Source organism: Columba livia, chromosome 2 (genome assembly GCF_036013475.1).
Source record: "Columba livia isolate bColLiv1 breed racing homer chromosome 2, bColLiv1.pat.W.v2, whole genome shotgun sequence".
NCBI lineage: Eukaryota > Metazoa > Chordata > Aves > Columbiformes > Columbidae > Columba > Columba livia.
Window position 1 is genome coordinate 33,027,185 of NC_088603.1, and position 19,064 is coordinate 33,046,248.

Below are 19,064 nucleotides of genomic sequence, written 5' to 3' on the forward strand. Positions count from 1 at the left end.
CTGTGGGAGAGGGAGAAAAAGAGGGCAGAGGATATCTTCGTCTCCAGCAAAAGCAATGAGCTTCAGTGCAGAATAATAAAGCTGTCTCAATAAATAACGTGCCTGTGTCTGTCAGTAGCTAGTTTATTTGCGTTTTTCGCCTGGTTTGTTTATACTAGTGCCTCCTCTCTCTTGGGTGTCTTTACAGCTCAACAAGCAGGTATTTATCTCCAGTTCCAGCCCTGAGTTCTTAGAGAGACCAAACTTTAAGGTTTTTAAAATTTCAATCATATTTATTTATTGCAGAAAAATAATATACAATGATATTTACAAAACAATCATAAAAATAGGAATGCATTTAGACACCGGATCTATTTGCATTTTAACATGGGTCATCAATAAATAAATAAAATGTTTATTTTTTTTTTCTCAGAGGAAAAATAATAATAATAAAAAAGTTAGGAACCGGGTACATAACAGCTTGAGCCCAGCTTATTCCCCCCTAAAAAAAAAAAAAAAAAAAAAAAAAAAGAAAAAGATTTTCGTCTCTACAGGGATACTTCTTGGCTGATTGGTTGGTTTCATTCAAGAATGAAGAAAGTCCACAATAATGTATTTCCTTTTGTCAGTGGCTCATACGCACGATCTCTTGGGAATGCATGCAAAAAAAAAAAAAAAAAAAAAAGGCAATTAAAAAAAAAAAAGTTAAATTCCAACATTCTTCGTCAAAAATAAAAAAAAAAATCAAACGATTCAGACTTCTATCAGAATGCAGAGATGTGTGGATTGTACCGACGCCCAAAGGGTAGTCACTGTCCAAAGCCCTTGTCTCTTTCTCTTTCCTTAAGTGCTCCCCACGCCCTGCTTTGAATTTGGATATTGCTCTTCTAATTTCCAAGAAATCCTTGGTACATATTTTTTAGACATGACCAAAACCAATCGTATCCAACTTCAGAGTCTCTAGATTGTCCATTTTCTCCTTCTGTGGGAATAATGTCATCTGCAAAAACCCAGAGAGGGCGGAAAACTCGTTACTGAAATGAAATGCATACACACATCTATCTACAGCTCTCTGTCTCTGGAAATACACATATCGGGCATGAATGGAAGAGGGAGAAACGCGTGTCTCTGCCGTGCGGGCGTGCGGTCACCGGGTGACACCCCGGCCCGACAGCCAGCGGTGTCAGAGCGGAGGGCAGGGGGCTGCTGGGGCGGTAGGAAACGCTCCTCGGGAAGCACGCAGGCGGACATGGATTCCCTTCAAAATACTAGCAGCAGCAGGAACCATCCCAGCAGCCCCGCGGGCTCCGCAGCATTTGGTGAAAAAGTGATCTCAATCTGAGGCCGGCCCCATCTGGCTGGGGCACACCCGCACCGCCGCCGCCTCCCGCCCGCAGCCCACCCCCGCCGGCAGCGCCCCGCCACGCGTGGGCCCCGCGGGGCCGGGGTCGCACCTCGGGCCGCGCAGGAGGAGGGACGCTCCCCTCAGGATGGGGGACTGGGTGCACCTCCAGCCGCCCTGCTCTCCGGCCGGCCCTGGAAGCCCAAGGCGCAGCCGACTGCCCCGCAGTTCCACCCCTTCTACCCTCCGTTTCCGGGGTCCCTTGCCTTACCTAGGGCTCCTGCTGGGGGGATGCGGGTGGGGGACACCGCCTGCTAGTGGGATGCGGACATGGACCAGGCGCCCTCCATTCTCCAGACCGAGAAGGCGTAGCTGAGTCGCTCGTGGGCCACATAGCTGCAGCTTGCCATCTTGGAGTCCAGCTCGTCGCTCTGTAAGACCTGGTAGAGGAAGTCGATGTACCTGGCCGCCAGCTTGAGGGTCTGGATCTTGCTCAGCTTGTCCGAAGGCAGCGTGGGGATGATCTTCCGCAGGGCGGCGAAGGCTTCGTTCAGCGACTGCGTGCGCTGCCGCTCCCTCACGTTGGCCATGACCCGCTGGGTCTGCAGCTCCTCGTAGGACTGGGGACTGCCGCCACCACTGCTGCTGCCGCCGCCCCCGCCGCCCCCGCCCGCCCCGCACTTCTTGCCCCGCTTGCCTTGGGCCGGGCTGCAGGGCTCGTCCGCGGCCCCGACGGCGCCGCCGGCGCTGCGGCGACTGGAGCGCCGCTTGCGCCCCCCTCTCTTGTTGTTGGGCAGCTGCTGCCGGTCCGGCTCCTCTTCGCTGTTGCTCAAGCTGTCGTCGGCGGGGGAGACTGGCGAGTTTGACTCGTCCTGCTGCATCATCTCTGGGGGGAGACGCGAGAAGCGGGCCGGGAGGGGGGGGAGGGCAGGGAGAAGAGGGGGGCACCTAACCCGCCAGCTCCCCCTTGATCGGCTGCTTCGCTGGCCTGCGAGGAGAAGGAGGAGGAGGAGGGAGGGAGGGAGGGAGGGAGGACCTCACTTTGGGGGGAGGGGGGATGGCATCAGGATCCAAGAGGAAAAAATGAAAAACGCCAACCAAAAAAAAAATCCCTCCCGATCCCTCCTTGGAGCCCCTTCGAGGTGTCTGGGATTGGGAGAAAGTTGAAGACTTGGAGGTTCTTATAGCTCCTGCTGGCGGAAAGTTTGGGGGCAGCAGTGTCATTGGCCTGACGTGGAGAGGAGGGACTTTTGCTGAGTTTTATAGGAAAGTTTCCGCTTCCCCCCCTCCACGCCCTCCCCCAATTATTTTTTTCAAGCCATTCACAAGTGATCTGGCCTCCCCTGCCACACACACGTACATCCTTACCCCAACCCCTTTCTCGTCTTTCCTCTCCTAGGTTTCTCCCTCAGGCTCCTTCGATTCACACTCGGCTTTGAGTGGTGCTGGGGGCCGGGGCGGGAGGTTATGAGGGTGTCTTTACACCTTCCGTGCTGCTGAGCAAGGGCCAGAGGGCCGCTTAGTGCCTGCTCTGGGGGCCGGCTACCCCTGAGCAGCCGGGGGGCAGTCCACGTCGCTCGGGCTTTCCCCGCCGCAGAGGACACGGCTTGCAGCGAAAGGGAGGAAGGGGAAATTACCCCAGGGGAAGCATTCAGGCACATCCCAATTTTGTCCCGCTCTCGCACACACCGCGCTTTCATCGCCGAGAGCCCAGGGTTCTGGCTTTCAGAGAGAGCCTCACATTTCTGAGCTGGGGAGGGAGAACGGCACAGCCTTGTTCTGTCAGGCTGGAGGACTGAGGTCGGAGAAAGCCATCTTCAGGGGTGGAAACAGCGGGGAAACGAAGCACTGCCTTCGTACATACTCATCAGTCCTTGAGCTCGTCTTAAAGAGAAACCCGGGAGGATCCGCGCCCCTGCAGCCCCCAGCCTGGCATAGCGGGAGACGGGAGGGTGTGCAGACCCTCTCTACCCCCACTCTATGCCTACTGACTTCAGTTCGTCCTCCCTGAAGACGCCCGAGTCCGGCACTTCCTGGGAACCGAGCTTATTTATTTTAAATTCTCTTTTATGTTTGCAGCCAAAACCATTTATTCTCATCCCCCGCCTTTGTGCTTCCTTCCCCGCTCTCTGGCAGCACAGAGCAGGTGGTGTGTCTTTCTAACAACAGCTCAGATTCAGGCGGGGAACGCCTGGGAGGGAAAGCTACAAATTGCCATCCGTTAATAAGTGGAGAGATGCACATTTGCGGCTCCCTGCGAGGGGACCGCACTTCTCCCCTGCCGGCCTGGCAGAGACCGCTAGAATCGGGCACCTCCGAGCATGGGGCAGAGCGGGCAGCGCCGTGGCTTCCCGGCTGTATTTGAAGTGGGAGCGCGGAGAGGGCGACCGAAATAGTGGAGGAGAGATAAAACTCAGGGGCGGAAAATAAAGAGACGAGCCTTCTGGAAGAGCGCTGTCATCTGCTCCGGGAAAAAGACCCGTCTCTCCCCTCTGCCTGTGGGTCCCTGTCTCTTCCCGGGTTCTGTGAGGGGCCAAGACCCCGGTACAGCTTCCGCAGAGGGGCAACGGGCCCGGTCCGACTCGGCCGACGGCCCCGCTCCCTGCCGCAGAGCCCCTGGGACCCCGCTGCGGGCAGAGCTGCCCGTCGGTCCTCTGCTCTTCCCCTGGGTCAACTTCCCTTCTCGGTTCTCCCAGCCCGCGATGCAACCAAACAGCATTTTGCCCTAAACCTCCTCTTTTGGCAAACGGACGGAAGCAGGACCAGGGCTGGAAAGAGGTACTGACTTACCCGGAGAGGGAAGGCATGCCTGCACACAGACCCACAGAGAGCGACCACAGTTTCCCTGGCTTCTTTCAGTTTGTCCCTGCTGTGTGTGCTGCGACCCCTAGGCCGCTCTCTCACCTTGACACCACGGCTCATCCGGGGAGCTTCAGGGGTTCCCTTGTGTTGGGAGCAGCTGCTTCTTCCAAGGTAAGAAGAGCTAGCTCTCACCAATAATTTCAGCTGTGTCATTACAAAGCAAAGGTTGGAAAGAGTGGTAGTGAGCACCTGTAAGCAGTTCTGGGGTCCTTCCTTCCTTCCTTCCTTCCTTCCCTCCCTCCCCCCCGCCCCCCACTTTCCCCTCCTTGTCCTCTCTCCCATTCTTCAACCTGGGTAAACATTACCTTGCTGGAAAGAGGACGCTGGATCCATGCCTGAACGGTTGAGCCACATATCAGCAAAAACAATGGAAGTGATCCACCTGTCTGAAAGGAGGGAGGGACAGTGTTTCCTGAGGTGCTTCAGCAGAAGACGCAGCTTGGATGGGTCCCTGAACTCTGAGTAGGACACAGGATATCACCTGCTTGCTGTGAGACAGGAAGAGGGTGTGCAGAGGAGGGTGTGAAGGAAAGGACAGGTGGAGAGAAAGTGTTACACGGTTTGGAAAACTAGAAAATACAGAGAAATATAGGGCGAGTGTGATCTTGAGGAGAAGGGAGAGGGCTTGACCTTGGTAGATGGTTTGGTTTAGGATGACTCTTCATGGAAGCTGCAAAAAAAGCAACCAGCGGTAGTTAGCAGAATACATGTGGTGCTACCTGGGACCTGCATACTGCTGAATGAGCCACGACTACACAGAAAACCCCATTGTTTTAATTTTAATTTTTGATACGTTTTCGACTCCTGTGCTGCAGAGCAAAGGAAATTCAGCCCATGCTGTTACTGCCAAGACCCACCACATGAGTCCAGTGGCCAGGAGACCTGTGATGGGAGCTGTCTGGCCTGGGGGACCTGCTGCTGGACTGGCTGTGGGAGACAGCCTGGATGTCCCAGGCCTGCTGGTGGGCAGCAACCCTGTCTCATGCTGGGGTGTGTGGAGCTGTGTCTAGAGGAGACTGGATGTGTCAGAGAGTCATGTCTGGTGGTCTGTGGTCTGTGTGAGAAAGATGTACTGGTGTGTTAATGTATGAGGTGTGTTTGTGTGTGTGTGTGTGCATGCATAGCTGATCTTCTGTTGTGTGCATACAGATGGGTGTTGGAAGGAGAGTGGGGACTGTAAAGAGTTTGTAGAAAATCAGTTCAGCTGGTTTATATTTTGAAATATACAGTTCTGGTGGGGATGGAGGTGGAGGCTTTATATTCCACACTAAAATAGTAATCATAATGTAGTTCATGCAGCACTAAACCATGTTTTGAACTTCCAAAAGCCACTAAGGTAGATGTGCAGACCACTCTGAAGCATGGAATGAAGGTTGCCATGCCTTGTTCTCTGCTATGCATAGGCATGGCTTGGGTAAGGATTCCCCTGGCTCCTTGGGCTTTGCTCTTTGGAGGTGGCAAGTAAAACTGCAAACAGCTCTAGGGCCTTTCCAGGGATATTTCCTTGTCCCCTCCTGCAGGCTTCTCTGGGCCTCCACTCAGGAAAATGTGTGCTTTGGGATCAGCCCTTACATGGGGCACCGTTGGGACATCGAGAACTCCAGAATGAATGTTGTCATCTGTGCAGTAACATATAACACTGGTAAAGTAACCACTTAGATTACAGGTGGGTGAACATGGAGCTAAATAAATGAGAAGCTCCTAGAAGCTGAAATGAGGAATAAGCTTAGCAGAATGATAGAATAAGTTAGACTGTGATAATGCTTGTGGTCATTGCTGACCACAGGGAAACATTTGGAAGGGATCCCCCTCAGCTATATATACTGGTCTTCACACAAGCACCCATTAGCTGCTGAGATACTCTCAGGCTCGGACAAGCAGGGTCTGCTTTAGCCAGACAAAAAGATCACAGCTTTTGAGGGCAGTAGGGCAGCAGTTTGATTATTTCTTTGATTTTTGTTCAAAAAAGAATGAATGAAAGGCCTGATTTTGTCTGCCTGTTTATATATCAGTGCAAAAGTTTAGGAACTAATGTGCACAAGTTCTGGTGGTTACAACTACGACATTGCCCACCAATGTGTTATGTGCATAATGCAAATTACAACTGGGTTGCAATAGGTTGTTTAGTGTCCCCCATATGACATGCTCATACACACATTGTAATTTAGCACTCAAAGGCTGTTTGCTGTGGTAAAATATCAAACTCTCTCATTGATGGGGATTTCCTGTGATATTCAGCAATGTAACTGAGGTAGAAAGTTACTATTATTAAAACATACCTTTACACTTGGAGACAGGCTGCCTGGGTACTTTTGATGTGGAAGACTTCAGTCCAGTGTTTCCTCAGAAGCCGTACTGTTAAGACCTGTTTCAAGGGCCACTGAAAACGGTTGAAGATTCCCCCACTAATTTTCATGGCCAAATATTTTAATTTTTGCAGATGTTAGGTGAAAGCCTGGTCAAGACTCAATCCCTTTAAAAGGGACAAGAGAATACCCAGCAACTTTCCACACTGACATTCATGCTGTAATTTGCTACGTGTTAAAAGCACACCAGGAGACAAGCTGAGAACTCTCACCGTGCCTCGGTACAAACTTGTGCAGAGCGACAGCACACGGGCAGAAAGATTGCGTACAGGGTTTGGGAGTGGGACACATTTTTCAGCTTCTTTTTCCTTTTCCTTTCTTCTTATTCACCGCGGCAGCTCATACAACCAGCGACGCGGAAGCGCTTCCGACCCACTCGGTTAACAAGACCTCGCTACTCGGGTCCGGCGGGGGTGGGCGCGGGGATGCTCGGTTCCTCCGCCGGGACTCGGGCTGCGGGGCCGCCCCTCGGGCTGTGCGGCGGGCGGCCACCGGAGGGCACGATTCCCCGCCAGTCCCCGCTCCGGCCGGCAGCGGCGAGCATGGCTCCCAGGTGAGCCGCTCCCCGCTCGAGTAGAGCAGGGCGGGCATCCAGCGTGCGCCTGCGGCAGCCCAAGTCCCTTCACCCTAGTTTCACGACCGTGGGATGCTGCCCGCCCGCTCCCGGGTCTGTTTGCACTGATGCCTTTAAAACTTCCGTGTTTAGCGAGCCCCGAGTGTTTTTTTCTCCTTCAGGAAGATTCAAGAGCCGAGAGCACCGCTGCCCATCCTGCAGGACGCCGGACCGGCCCGGCCGCCCCACTTGGGCAGCGTGGCCTGGTTGTCGGGGGAGCAGCGACACACGAATCCTCCGCTCACACACAGACGCTTCTTACGGGCGTGCTCCTAGCTCACGGCGCTTTGCCGCTCGCTTCGTTTGGAAGCTCTGGAAAACAGAAGGATAACACGAGAACCCTCCAAGGAATCAGTTTCATTGTCAAAACTGCTGCAGTGATTTTTATTTTATTTTTTAAGCTCGTTGTTATGTGGTTGTTCGCCTAAAGGTCCTAGTGGCTTGCTGCCATAGGAGGATGTGCCAGTGTCTTTTTTAAACGTCCCTGAAACCAAACCTCTTTGCTTCCACTGCCCCTAGTCTCTCCGGTGCGCTGTCCCAGCCCGCCCCCGCCTGTGTCCGCCTGGCCGCCGCTGCGGGGCTGCGCCGGCGGCAGGGAGCGCTGCACCGCCCTGCGCGCAGGGCACTGCTTTGCTCTGCATTCTCCTCGCTTCCCAATTTTCGCCTCAGTGCGAGGCCAAGAAATACCTACGTCCCATCATCAAACTAGACATCCCACATAGGAGACAGGTGTCCTAACAGATTAAGATCCGAAATGGTTTGCAACACGTGTTTTAATGGAAAACCTTTTATTAATATATGTTTTATTCGGCTTCATAAATAATTCATGGTGGTGGATGGGGCTTTTTAAGAAGAGCGTGAGTACCTTGGTGGAACCCTGAATGGTATCTTCTCCTCCACCCCAGAGAAGACCAGTCCTTGCAATTGAAAGAGATCAAAGTATCTAATGCTGTGATGGAGCTCTGCCCCTAATGAAGGCTCTGAGTCTTGTTTATGTAATTTCATGTCTAAATCTGAAAAGACTGCTTAGTAAAACAAGCTTATCTACACTCCAAGGGATAATAGTTATTTATATTAATAATGGAGATTATTTGCTATTTTGGCTCTTTTTTTTTTTTTTTCCCATCTCCTCCAGCTTTCCTGAAGTATGTAAATATGTATGTAAATATGTATGTAAATATTCTTCCTGCTCTGACACATTACTTAAACCTATATATTCTGTCTTTCAGTACACTTTGCTCATGCAAACTCCATAAAATTTCAGGCCTTTTTAGCCACAAACTCTACTTTTTCTTCCAAGGTGAGGGAGGGCACACCTTGGACACAAAACCTTCTTCCTAGGAGAGGACTCAAATTCTCCCTGCAGCTCATGCAGTTTGACTCAGAGTCCTAGAGCCAGAATTTCACCATGAAAGTGGAGTTTTCCCCCATTAGCCATGTTTGCACCCTAGGGAAGAACCCTCTGTGTATCCTACTCAGTGTGGTCTCCTTTAGACTACAGTTACTCTTGGCATCTCAGAGAAGATGAAGAAAAGGGCCATGTAAGAAACAAGAGCCCTGTAGGAGTTCATTAGACAGGGCAATAGGCTCTCCTTTAACTCTGAGGCAGGCAGCAAAGCCTGGTGTGAAGGAAAGGGCCTGGAAGGTCATCCTAGCATACACGTATGCTCTCCTAGGCAAATGAAAACATTTTTTTGAATGGTAGTCTGATTGAATGCCAGGTCTGTGAGTTGGAAGCCATCCACCTCCTCCTCCCACCCTGAGACCACACAGGGTCTGACTGTAACCATGTAGAGGAATGGAGCCTGGAGGAGGAAGGTTCACAGAGGTGAACACTCATCTCATTCTTTCCACAGTTACCTTACCTCTAAGGACACCTACCTAGAGCTAGAAGATTTTTTGAGGGAGCAGGGATTTATCTCCATCTCTGCCAGAATGCATTCCTTTCAGAAAAGGCAGCCAGGGTGGAATCAAAATCTATGTATTTATTTCAGAATGGGGAGCTTATATTTACTTTGTACTATGGAAAATCAGCTATGATGCTTGAAAGGTCTACTGTACACCATTACCCCTCATTTTACAGCCCCAGTCTCATCTGCCCTCCTCTATAAAACAGGATGATGATTACAAGGGCACTTTGCTTACTAGGGATTGATCTGTCTATAGTTCCATAGCCTGGTTTTAATTTCGGACGAAAGTCATGTAGTAGGTCACACATGAAGCTGACCTAGAACACAGATTTAGGTTACCAAACTCCTAAGACAATTTTCCAGAAGAGGCAGTAGTTTATGAATATGTTAAAGTAAATTAACACACATTAACTGTTCATGTGTACTCTGATCTCCAGACAAGCATCTGTATTAGTATCTGTGATGCATTGTATAATACCACACTGCTTCTGCTTCTGTCTGGAAAAGTATCCATATCAAACATATTCTCATGCCAAAATCTACTATCTGACCTTGCAGCACTAAAAATAGTTCATGTCAGAAGCAGAGAAATATTCCTTTCTCCTTTTAGAATGTTTGTGTTTGCATTCATTAAGGACTTGGTCCAAAATCCCTTGATGTCAAAGGGAGTGTTTCAGTGGGGTTTGGATCAAGTCCTAAAATGGGTCAATTAAACTTTAAATAAAATCAAAATGAAAAAAAATATCCACCCTGAGAGTAGTGTTTAATATTAAGAGAGGCTGCCTTTGGAGTAAAGGGTCTTTCATTGTTCCTTAATATTTACTTGAATTTTAGAATTTTCCATGATAAAAAAAAAATCTTTTGCATGAAGGTTATAATACTTATTTCATCTTCAAAACACCCACATTTTGCAGCACAGTAGAAATGTTGTTAAAGTATGTTGACCTAGTAAGTGCAAAGATGATTTGACCTCAGTGGTACATCTATGGGTTGGATCCTAAGCTGTAAGATATGGTCCAGACTTTCAAAGTCAGAGCAGAGGCTTCGTTCCAAAATACTTTCCTGACTAGAATACGTTCAAGTTTATGTCTCCATTAATATTCAAGCAGTTTATGAAATTTTCTAATGTCTGATTTGATGTTATTTGCTGTCACACACTTTGCAAAACAGCTAATGCAGCTCTTGATGACAGCAGATGTAATTAATTTAAAGGCAGAGAATGTGCAGTGGAATATAGCAAGGGCTTTATTACAAAACACTGAAGTTTACACCTTCAGTTGGTAATCCTTTTCTCTACAAGAATACACAATATTTGACAGCATACCTTTTAAGAAAAAAACAGGCAATATAAAAACGAACTGCAGCCTCACAGTGTTTACTGCACCGCTTACTCGTAGCCATTGTATCAGAGGTTCAGGGTAATTGGAATGATGTATGTCTGCAGGAATTTTTGCTGAATGGGGATTATTTAACAGTAAAATGGTTATCATTCTTTTCAAAGAGATAGAAGTTTGATCAATTATAATGCAATGGCTTACAGCCACATGCTATCTACAGTGACATTTATGATCTATTTTGGTTATCCCCAAATGGCCTTCAACCTAGCTATTATCTACCAACATGTTAAACTTTTGGTCAGTGGAAATCCTTTAATGTCCTGGAAAGACTCATGAAGTTGTCTTCTGGCCAGATTCCATTATGGGTAACTACAACTTTATCTACATTCAAGGCATGTAATTGAGTGGCTGTGGTATGGCAAACTGTCATTTGGCTTAATTTCAATCAACTAAGATAATTTTCTGTATTTTCTTTCCTATAATACTGTGTCATGTTGCTGTACAAAGTGAAACAGCTGCCATATTGTCCTTCTCAAAGACGCATCCCAGAATGGGCTGTCTCTTCCGAGAGGACAATGCAGCCTCAAATTTGGCAGGTAAAATTTTGCAACACCAAATCTTTCCATCTGTGGTTTCATGTTGTCAGCTCATTGCAGGAACTAATAGTCTGGTCTAGACGGCAAACTATCTGATTTGTTAGTGTAGCTGACAGGTTAACTGTCTAAGTCTTACCATTTTTATACAGAATTCACTGTGGGTAGTACGTTTCATCCCACAAAGAAGAAAAATAACCATGTTTAAAGATTAGAAGCACTGTTGGGAAATTAAGTTCTTAATGCTAAATCAGATGTATAATAGGAGGTACTTCATAGTTACTCACATCAAGGCTAAGGGGCCAACCTAAAGGAGTATATACAAGAGGGAAAAAGGTGACACAGACACTCAGCTATGACTACAAGAAACAGCCCTTCCTATTCTCACAGACGGAGTATAGATCAGAAGCAAGTTATACTTGTATAAAGAGACAGAAGATGCTTTTTCGTTCTTTGTAGTTATGGGAGTCATTATATTTCTTCATGCATACCCTCCCAAACTGTTCATTAAGGCAAAAAAGGATTTTTGCTGTTCAGTCATAGAGATTAGCAAAATGTTAGCTGACAAAAAATTGCCATTAAACTTTGCTCAAGAACATCTGAAAGTAGTATTTGAAATCCAACACTGGAATAGGTGATACTGCAAGGGCACCAAAACCAAAAGAAATGTGTTAGTGGCTCTCCAGTAAGAAGCTGTGACACAGCAAATGATGCAGATAGTATCACCTCATTTGCAACACGGAAGTAGGAGAGCAGTATTATACAGGTAGCATAATGCACTGACTGGAAAGAAACCACATCAAACGTAGCTGTTTTCCCTAGGTTTTTGCTGACAAGGAAACCTCCATGGTGCCATGTGCATTTCCACCATGCTGCTGCAAGGTGAACATTACGAATCTACAGGTAGACTTCCTGTCATTTGAAAATGTGTCATTGGATGTTTTCAGCAAAATAAAATACTTTGGGCATAAAGCCTCCTCTTTCCATCTCTGAGGTCACCCTGCAACTTTGGGGTGTTATAGGGTGTTTCTGTGGTCTGAAAGTGATTCAGAAACCCTCCCAATAAGTAATGCTAGTGACCTATAGCTTCACAAGAATTGCGTTTAGGGAGAGGAAGTAGGGTTGAAGGAAGTGTCATTAGAACTTTTGCTTTTCTGTACCGTTCTTAGCTACCTATTATAGCATGTCTTTCAGCTACCTGTTATAGTATGTATTTTCATCTTGGAGGCAAAGAATGCCAAACTTACACTCCAAAACCTTCTCCAGTCAAAGACTTGCCTTATGCACTGGATCCTTCAAAAGGTCTGGCCAATGAGATACTGAAGATTCATGCTTAAACAGCTATACTGCTCTCAAAGAGAATATAAATTTTTTTTTTTTTTTTTTTTTTAGGAAATATGCTTGCGTACTTTAAATATTACAAGTACCATATGTTCTCATCATAGCTTTAGTAGAACTCATTTGTCTCCAAGAGCAAATTCTATGCTACTAACATCATAGAACTTCCTCAGTATAAAGTATAAAGTGGTTCAGTCTATAGGTATGGGAGTTGTGATCTGAAAGGGGATACTGCAATCATTCTGTTCCTGGATGTGTGGAACATACAGCTGTGAGAATTGACTTATGCTGTTGTGAACCCATGTATGGTTGACAGAGTGAACTAATGGACATATGCATGTCTCCAAATTTAATACCTTGGGGTTGGCAAAGGTGTTTTGAGCAGTAGGACTTAAACTCCATCTTACCAAGGCTTGGTTTAGTAGTTCAAGCACAGTTATCAGTACTTCAGTGAAAGCTCCATTTGCTCATAATTAAAATTCAGGTTCTGTATGTCAAGGAGGTGGCACCTGATGAGGACGTAAACTATCTGCTTAATCATATTTGGCAACATGTAAGATATCTGGCTCAGATGTAGCATGAAATGAATTCCACGCATCTTCAAGTAAGGCAGGGAAAGATCTGAGATAGCCCTTCATTTCACAGTCTCTCAATCCTTTTTTTTTTTTTTTCTTTTTTTTTCTTCCCTGACTATTATTCATCATATGACAACTGCTTTTGCGTCTGGTAGTTTGCAAAGTTACGAGGGTCAAGGATGCTGCTGAGTTACTGCAGTGTTCTGGCATATCATTAAAACTTGATTAAAAATGGATAAAAATGTCTTTCTGTATATTCACTGAACTGTTTCTAAGTTTCGTTTCTTATATGATAGTATTAACAACAAAAACATGAACTTCTTAAAAGTGGAAGCACTCCCAAATGTCTTTGATGCTATTGCTGAGTCCTAAATCTCTGATTCAGACCAAAGTTATTTAAGAATAATTTTTAAATTATTCATGTACTCCAAAAATTTCCTGCCAACTTAATGGCTTAGTCATGTACATTATTCTAAAAGACTTCATAGGAGCTTAGATGGCCAAGATCAGGTCCAAGAGCACCTTGAAACATCTGAAACACTTCAGCATTTGGATAATTACATACTTTTGGGGCCAACCCACATTTCTCTTTGGAAAGTGTTTCCCCTGCATAGCTGCAGACAACAGATGGATCATATGATCTCTGCATTTGGAAAGATGGCATAATTCTGGCAGACTGTCAGTTAAGTGAAGTGAGCTGATTTCAGATCCTCATTAAGAAAATATACAACCACCCGGAGTGCACTGAATGACAGAATGTGATCGCTGGCGCCAGCTTTAATAGAAAATGTAGTGCACTGTTGCAACATGAAATCTGATGTGCTGTAGCTGGATCTAGCTTTACCGGGTTTTGTGTTCATTTTTCAAACAAATGTGTTTTAAAGGAGACATTCTTTGGATTGCAAGGGCCCTCTGTTCACCAGGAGCAAGAGGAGCAGAACAGTGGAGGAGTAAAAGGCAAATTCAAAGGGCCATCAGCTCTAGGGTTCAGAGTGGGGCACCAAGGCTTTGCAGTTCTTCCCTTACATTTGCAAAACTTTCTGTGTATTGTGTGTGTATTGAAGTTTTTATTTATATCTCTAATCCTTCATTGTATTTATTAGAGTGGCTCCATTTTGCAACTGGCATTTTACCCAGAAACACCTGGTGGAGACAGCATGGCCCCTTCCCGCAGAAGGGCTCTGGGAGCAAGGCTGGACTTCACAGAGCAGCAGCCCTGCCAAGCACCTAAGAGTCTGAGGAGGAATCCCAGGGCACTGTAAAATGCAGTCTAGTTTTCCAGCAATACTGGATATGAGCAGTAAGTGCACTGTAGTCACTACTCACCACTGAAGACAAAAGGACAAGCAGACCTGCACACCTTCATTTCACCATCAAAGACCAAAATAACAGCAGTGGCTTCAGGTCACAACTTTTTGACACACTTTCAGCAGTGACCTTTGAAAAATCAAGACCTTTATGTGGCATCTCATCTTGGTCATACAAAAAAACAAATGATCCAAAATCAGTAGTTGTTTTGAAAATCTTTGTTAACCTACCTTTCATCCAGACCAGAGACTTCATCTGTCCCACATGAACCTGAAGTGTTCATGCAGTGATGATATTTGCTGTATCCTCTGTGCTATGCTCACTACTCTGTCCTGTGACAACAGACCACATTCCGAAGGTCAGAATTCATTAGCAAAGTTAAAGCCTGTATACTAAGTAAGCAATGCTAGGAAAAAAAAAAAAATAAAAAAAGTAGTGTTGTCATCTGGATTAACTTCTCCTTCTTCTCTCAGTTCGTTTATTTATGATTAAGACCCTCCATGCACAGATTTCCTCTTTGCTCTGTAGAAAATCATAAAACACACCACCTTCCCTCCAACTACCATAAAGCTTGGAGCAAGTCAAAATGGAACTGAAAGTAACACAGACAACTATTATCTTTCTTCTCCCCTCAGAGTTAAAGAGAGGCAGTTAAACCAACAGGATGTTCTTTATCTCTCATAACAAAATTATGGCAGAGGTAAGACAAAAATATAAACAGGCCTAGCAATCTACGGTGACTGATTATTTTGGTTTGAAATAAAGCTCTGTGTGACAACAGCGAAGCCAGTCCTCCTTCTGCACTATTATAACTCTTTGTGGGCACCATTCAAAACCCCTCAGTGTAGGAGGAGGTGGTCTGAGTCACAGTTATGGCACTGAAGCCTTTGAGAGCAGTATAAACCACAGTAAGATAATCTAATGCACACAACAATTTGAATACATTACAGTCCCTAGAAATATATATTAATGTGAAAACTGACAATACAAAAGGAAAGGGTTGCTCCCCTACTTTGACTTTTTTGAAGGAATAGGAATTTTAGGTGTGTGAGCACCAGTGAACAGGACTGCAGCTGGTGATTAGTGCCTACCAGGCCAAAAAGTTAGGTCTGAAACTAGGATAGAGAAGGAAAAAAGTAAAATCTGGATGAAAAACATGAAATTTTTTTAAATAATATCTGAGCTGCAGTTCTTAAACAGCTACATTTTAAGGCAATTGCAGTTTAATATTTTTATTCAGTAAATTCTTTTTATCCTAAGTATACTACTGTGGTGAATGTTCATTTCAATATTTGAAACATGAACTAACTTTGGAGTGAAGTTTAAGAGAAAAATAATTTGAACTAATTATATTTAGAAACTTTTTAGTAAAGACAGCAATTTTTACTATACTACAAAAAGACTATGACCAGTTTACCTATGTGTCCTTCTAACTGTTATGCTGTATAAGCAGTAAGAAAAGCTTGGCTGTCATTGTTGCAGATTAGGAGTATTCAAACCTAGTAATAATAACAAATTCTTATAAAAAAGTGAACAGAGCATGCACAGCAGTCACATTTTAATCTCAGTATTTCGGCTATTTTTTATTTAAAAAATCACAAAAGGTCCAAGTTCATTGAAAAGAGAAAAGGGCAACATAGAAAATCTCTTTGAGAAGCACCACTGATCTGAAGGAGAACAAAAATAAAGCAAAAACTCTTTTCCATCACTTTTTGCTTAGAACCCACATGACTTCAAAACCTAATTTATTTTAAAGTTTGTAAAAAGAAAAAAAAAAAGTATTGTTGGACTAAGGCTTCACTTATCAAGTTTCATCCTGGAGAGAATTTTTATAGCTGAGTCATAAACCCTCCATGCTAGAGAGTTTATAATGGAAATGCTGACAAATGCGATAATAAACACCAATCATGGGGCCATAGTAGCTGGTCAGACTGTGGATGCAAGAGTTTGCAGTGCTATCATAATATTTTGTTCTGTTTCCAGCATTAATTTTCTTAAATCTGCTTTCAGGTTGAGCAGCTGTAAAACAAGATCAGCCTGTCTATAGATTTTAAAATAATTTGATTATTTATACTTCTCTTAGAAAGCTTGGAAACGTCTCTCAAATATTATTTCATTCAGACTTATTTTTTGGTTTACATGTCTGAATACTAATCGTAATGTGATAGCTTCAAGGGAACTCAACTTTCTACCAAAAGGCAGCCTTCAGTGGGCAAAGATAATATAAACAAACCGCCTCAGACCAAGATCTAAAAATGGGCTATGATCAAACAGCTCTAAGGCTTTTAAAACCCCCTCATTATCTTTTCCCAGAAGTAATTGACACTGCCAGTTTTTGTTCTTAATGCGGTGACAATGGCATGGTGCTTTGGGGAGACCAAGGAAAGGGATTGGCCTCAGCGTTGGTCACAGCAAGGTTTCTGAGCAAGGGAAAGGCCTTTCAGTACAGATTCACTGAATTTAGCAGCAGTTTTGCACTGACTGCATTAGGACCAGGATTTCAGTGGCTTCCCAAGCCTGACATGCTGCTTTATTGCACTATGACTCCACAGACCAGGATGCAATAATCTTGAGCTGAGAGGAGGGAAAGGGAAGAAGGGATCCCACAGGCTTGTTGTTTCAGGAGATGGGATTGCACACCAGCAAGAAGCTTGTCTGCAATGTTTCCATGATTTGTTTATATTCTTAGCAATCTGAGATTCCAGGACTTCAGCACATCCACATAGGCCAAGCAATGGGGCAGTATGGTATCTCACTGTTTCACTGGGCTCTTCATGGGCATATGGCATGCTTTGGTTCTAACACTGGTGTCTAGTACAAAAAATGCATTTCGACTACTGTTCTGGTAAATATTTGCCAGGTTTGGAAAAGTATAAACCACAAAAAAGTAAAGCTCCTTTCATAATGTTCTCAGCTACTATAAATCAACATGTGGCCAAGAGGCTCTTCCAAAGTCTTTGATACAACACAAAATGTGTCTCAATACTTAATCTGTGCTGTTTGCATATTGCGTTCATTGGCTTACACTGCAACCGCATTTTTAATTCCTAATGTTAGCTTCTAGAATCAGTGGCTCATATAGGAATGTTACTACTGGTCTGTACTACTGCTGCGATATTTCCAGTGATCTGTTAAAAATCAGGATTCATAATGTAAGATCCAGATTTTGATTTGTATTTCAAAATAAAATGTAATATTTTCTTTCTGCCTTTCTCTAGTCTTTAACACAAGTAAAGAAAAACCTTGGATCTTGAACAAACTCCAATGTTTTGTTATTGAACCAAGAAGAGAAAACCAATCATTTGGTTTATCTGTTACAGACATGTTTACATCATGAAACTCTCAATACACTGTGAGCTATAGAGTTCTAATTCTATTCAGTGACAGGAGCAAGGAAATAAAATGAAAGGATAGATAATAGTGCAACAGAAAGCACAGATGTATAGAGATCATAGAGAAACTGTGCTAAAAAGTAAATACTGAATTGCATGTTTCATTTTCTTTGAAGAATCTGTCTTCATCATTTTGCTTGAGACAGTGGTAACAGTAAATGCAACTGGGTCATGTGAACAGTTGTTGATTTTGGAACATTATTGATTCTTAGTTCCTTTTCTCATTTTATTTTTAGGAAAAAACAACAACAACAACAACAAACCAACAACAACACACACACACAAACCCCACACACAAACAAACACACATACAAAACCCCCAATACAAAACCATCTGAAGAGGTGAAACACCCCAGTTTCTAGAGAGGATCCAGCTGTGTGAACTCCCCAACTGCCTTTTGAAAAAAGAATTCTGAAAACTGTAGAGCAGATGCAATCTGGAGTCAGGGAGGTCAATAAAAACAAGTGGGAAAAGAAATCAAAGAAACAAGTGAAAAGAGAAAGAATATTAGAACATTAATACAGGATATTAGACCATTCAGTGGATGGAATGAAAGAAAGAAGAATCACCACAGGAACTGACAAAACATGAGAAAAGAAATCAAAGAGATATTAAGGTGGGATTTTGATATTATGCATACTAGTGAATCCAGGATAAATCTTGATTTTACTAATATCACAATAATTTTATATTGTGGAGATAAAAGCTATCCTGACAAGTCATGCAGAACCACTGCCATGCATGGGACATTTGCTCCCCAGTTTGACGCAGGCTGGACTGCGCTCGATGGAGGTTGGCTGCTGCCCGTCTGCTGCAAATACGGGGACAAATCCAGGTTTTTGCCGAGCAGCGGTGAGGGAAGGTGCCAGCAACCGGGAAAGCCAGGGGGGAGCAGGGGGACAGAGGCACATTAGGAAGGGCCGGAGAGGCTTCTAGAGGAGAACCTCAGGTCACTTGCTCGACTGCCACCCCTGCCACGGCGGCTCTCCCTGGCTCTCGCCCCTGTTCACGAGGGGCTGCGAGGCATTAGGAGATAACGCTAAAAAAAACGATCCCCGAGGTGCACCCTGTCCCCACCCGCAGGTTGCGGCCGGGCCCTTCTGTCTCCCTCCGGCTTTTCAGATTTTATTTTGTCTCCTTACAGCCATGAAACATATGTCAGGGGGAGGGGGAGCAGAGGGAGGGAGTTAAAAAAAAATCCATTGAGAGAGAAAAGGGCTTTCCGTGATCTCCCCAAAATCAAAGCCCACAAGCCCCCACGTTGTCTCTCTCAGATGGGCGCAGATCGGGCTTCTCAGCCCGGCCCCGTCGGTGCCAGGGAGGCTGCGAAGCGACCGAACCGCCCCCCGCGCCTCGCCCGCGTTGTGCGCCCCGCACCGTACCGCAACGCGCCGGGCCGGGCTGGGCAGCAGCAGGACCTCCTGCGCCAGCCCCTGTTCGGTGTGAGC

At 45.3% G+C, this 19,064-nt stretch overlaps 1 protein-coding gene across 2 annotated transcripts; it reads right to left on the reverse strand.

Annotated features, from left to right (window-relative positions):
* Window positions 1-251: 251 nt before the first annotated feature.
* TWIST1 (twist family bHLH transcription factor 1) lies at window positions 252-4,298 on the reverse strand. Of its 2 annotated transcripts, none has more exons than XM_065051266.1 (2): window positions 1,593-4,298; window positions 252-627 (listed from the first exon to the last, which is right to left on the reverse strand). In XM_065051266.1, exon 1 carries the CDS (start codon window positions 2,203-2,205, stop codon window positions 1,636-1,638), a length of 570 nt encoding a protein of 189 aa, XP_064907338.1. In that variant the 5' UTR covers window positions 2,206-4,298; the 3' UTR covers window positions 252-627; window positions 1,593-1,635. The 2 variants fall into 2 exon arrangements, with proteins under 2 accessions (XP_064907338.1, XP_064907337.1); XM_065051265.1 differs by having other exon boundaries at window positions 252-979; window positions 1,593-4,273.
* Window positions 4,299-19,064: the final 14,766 nt, after the last annotated feature.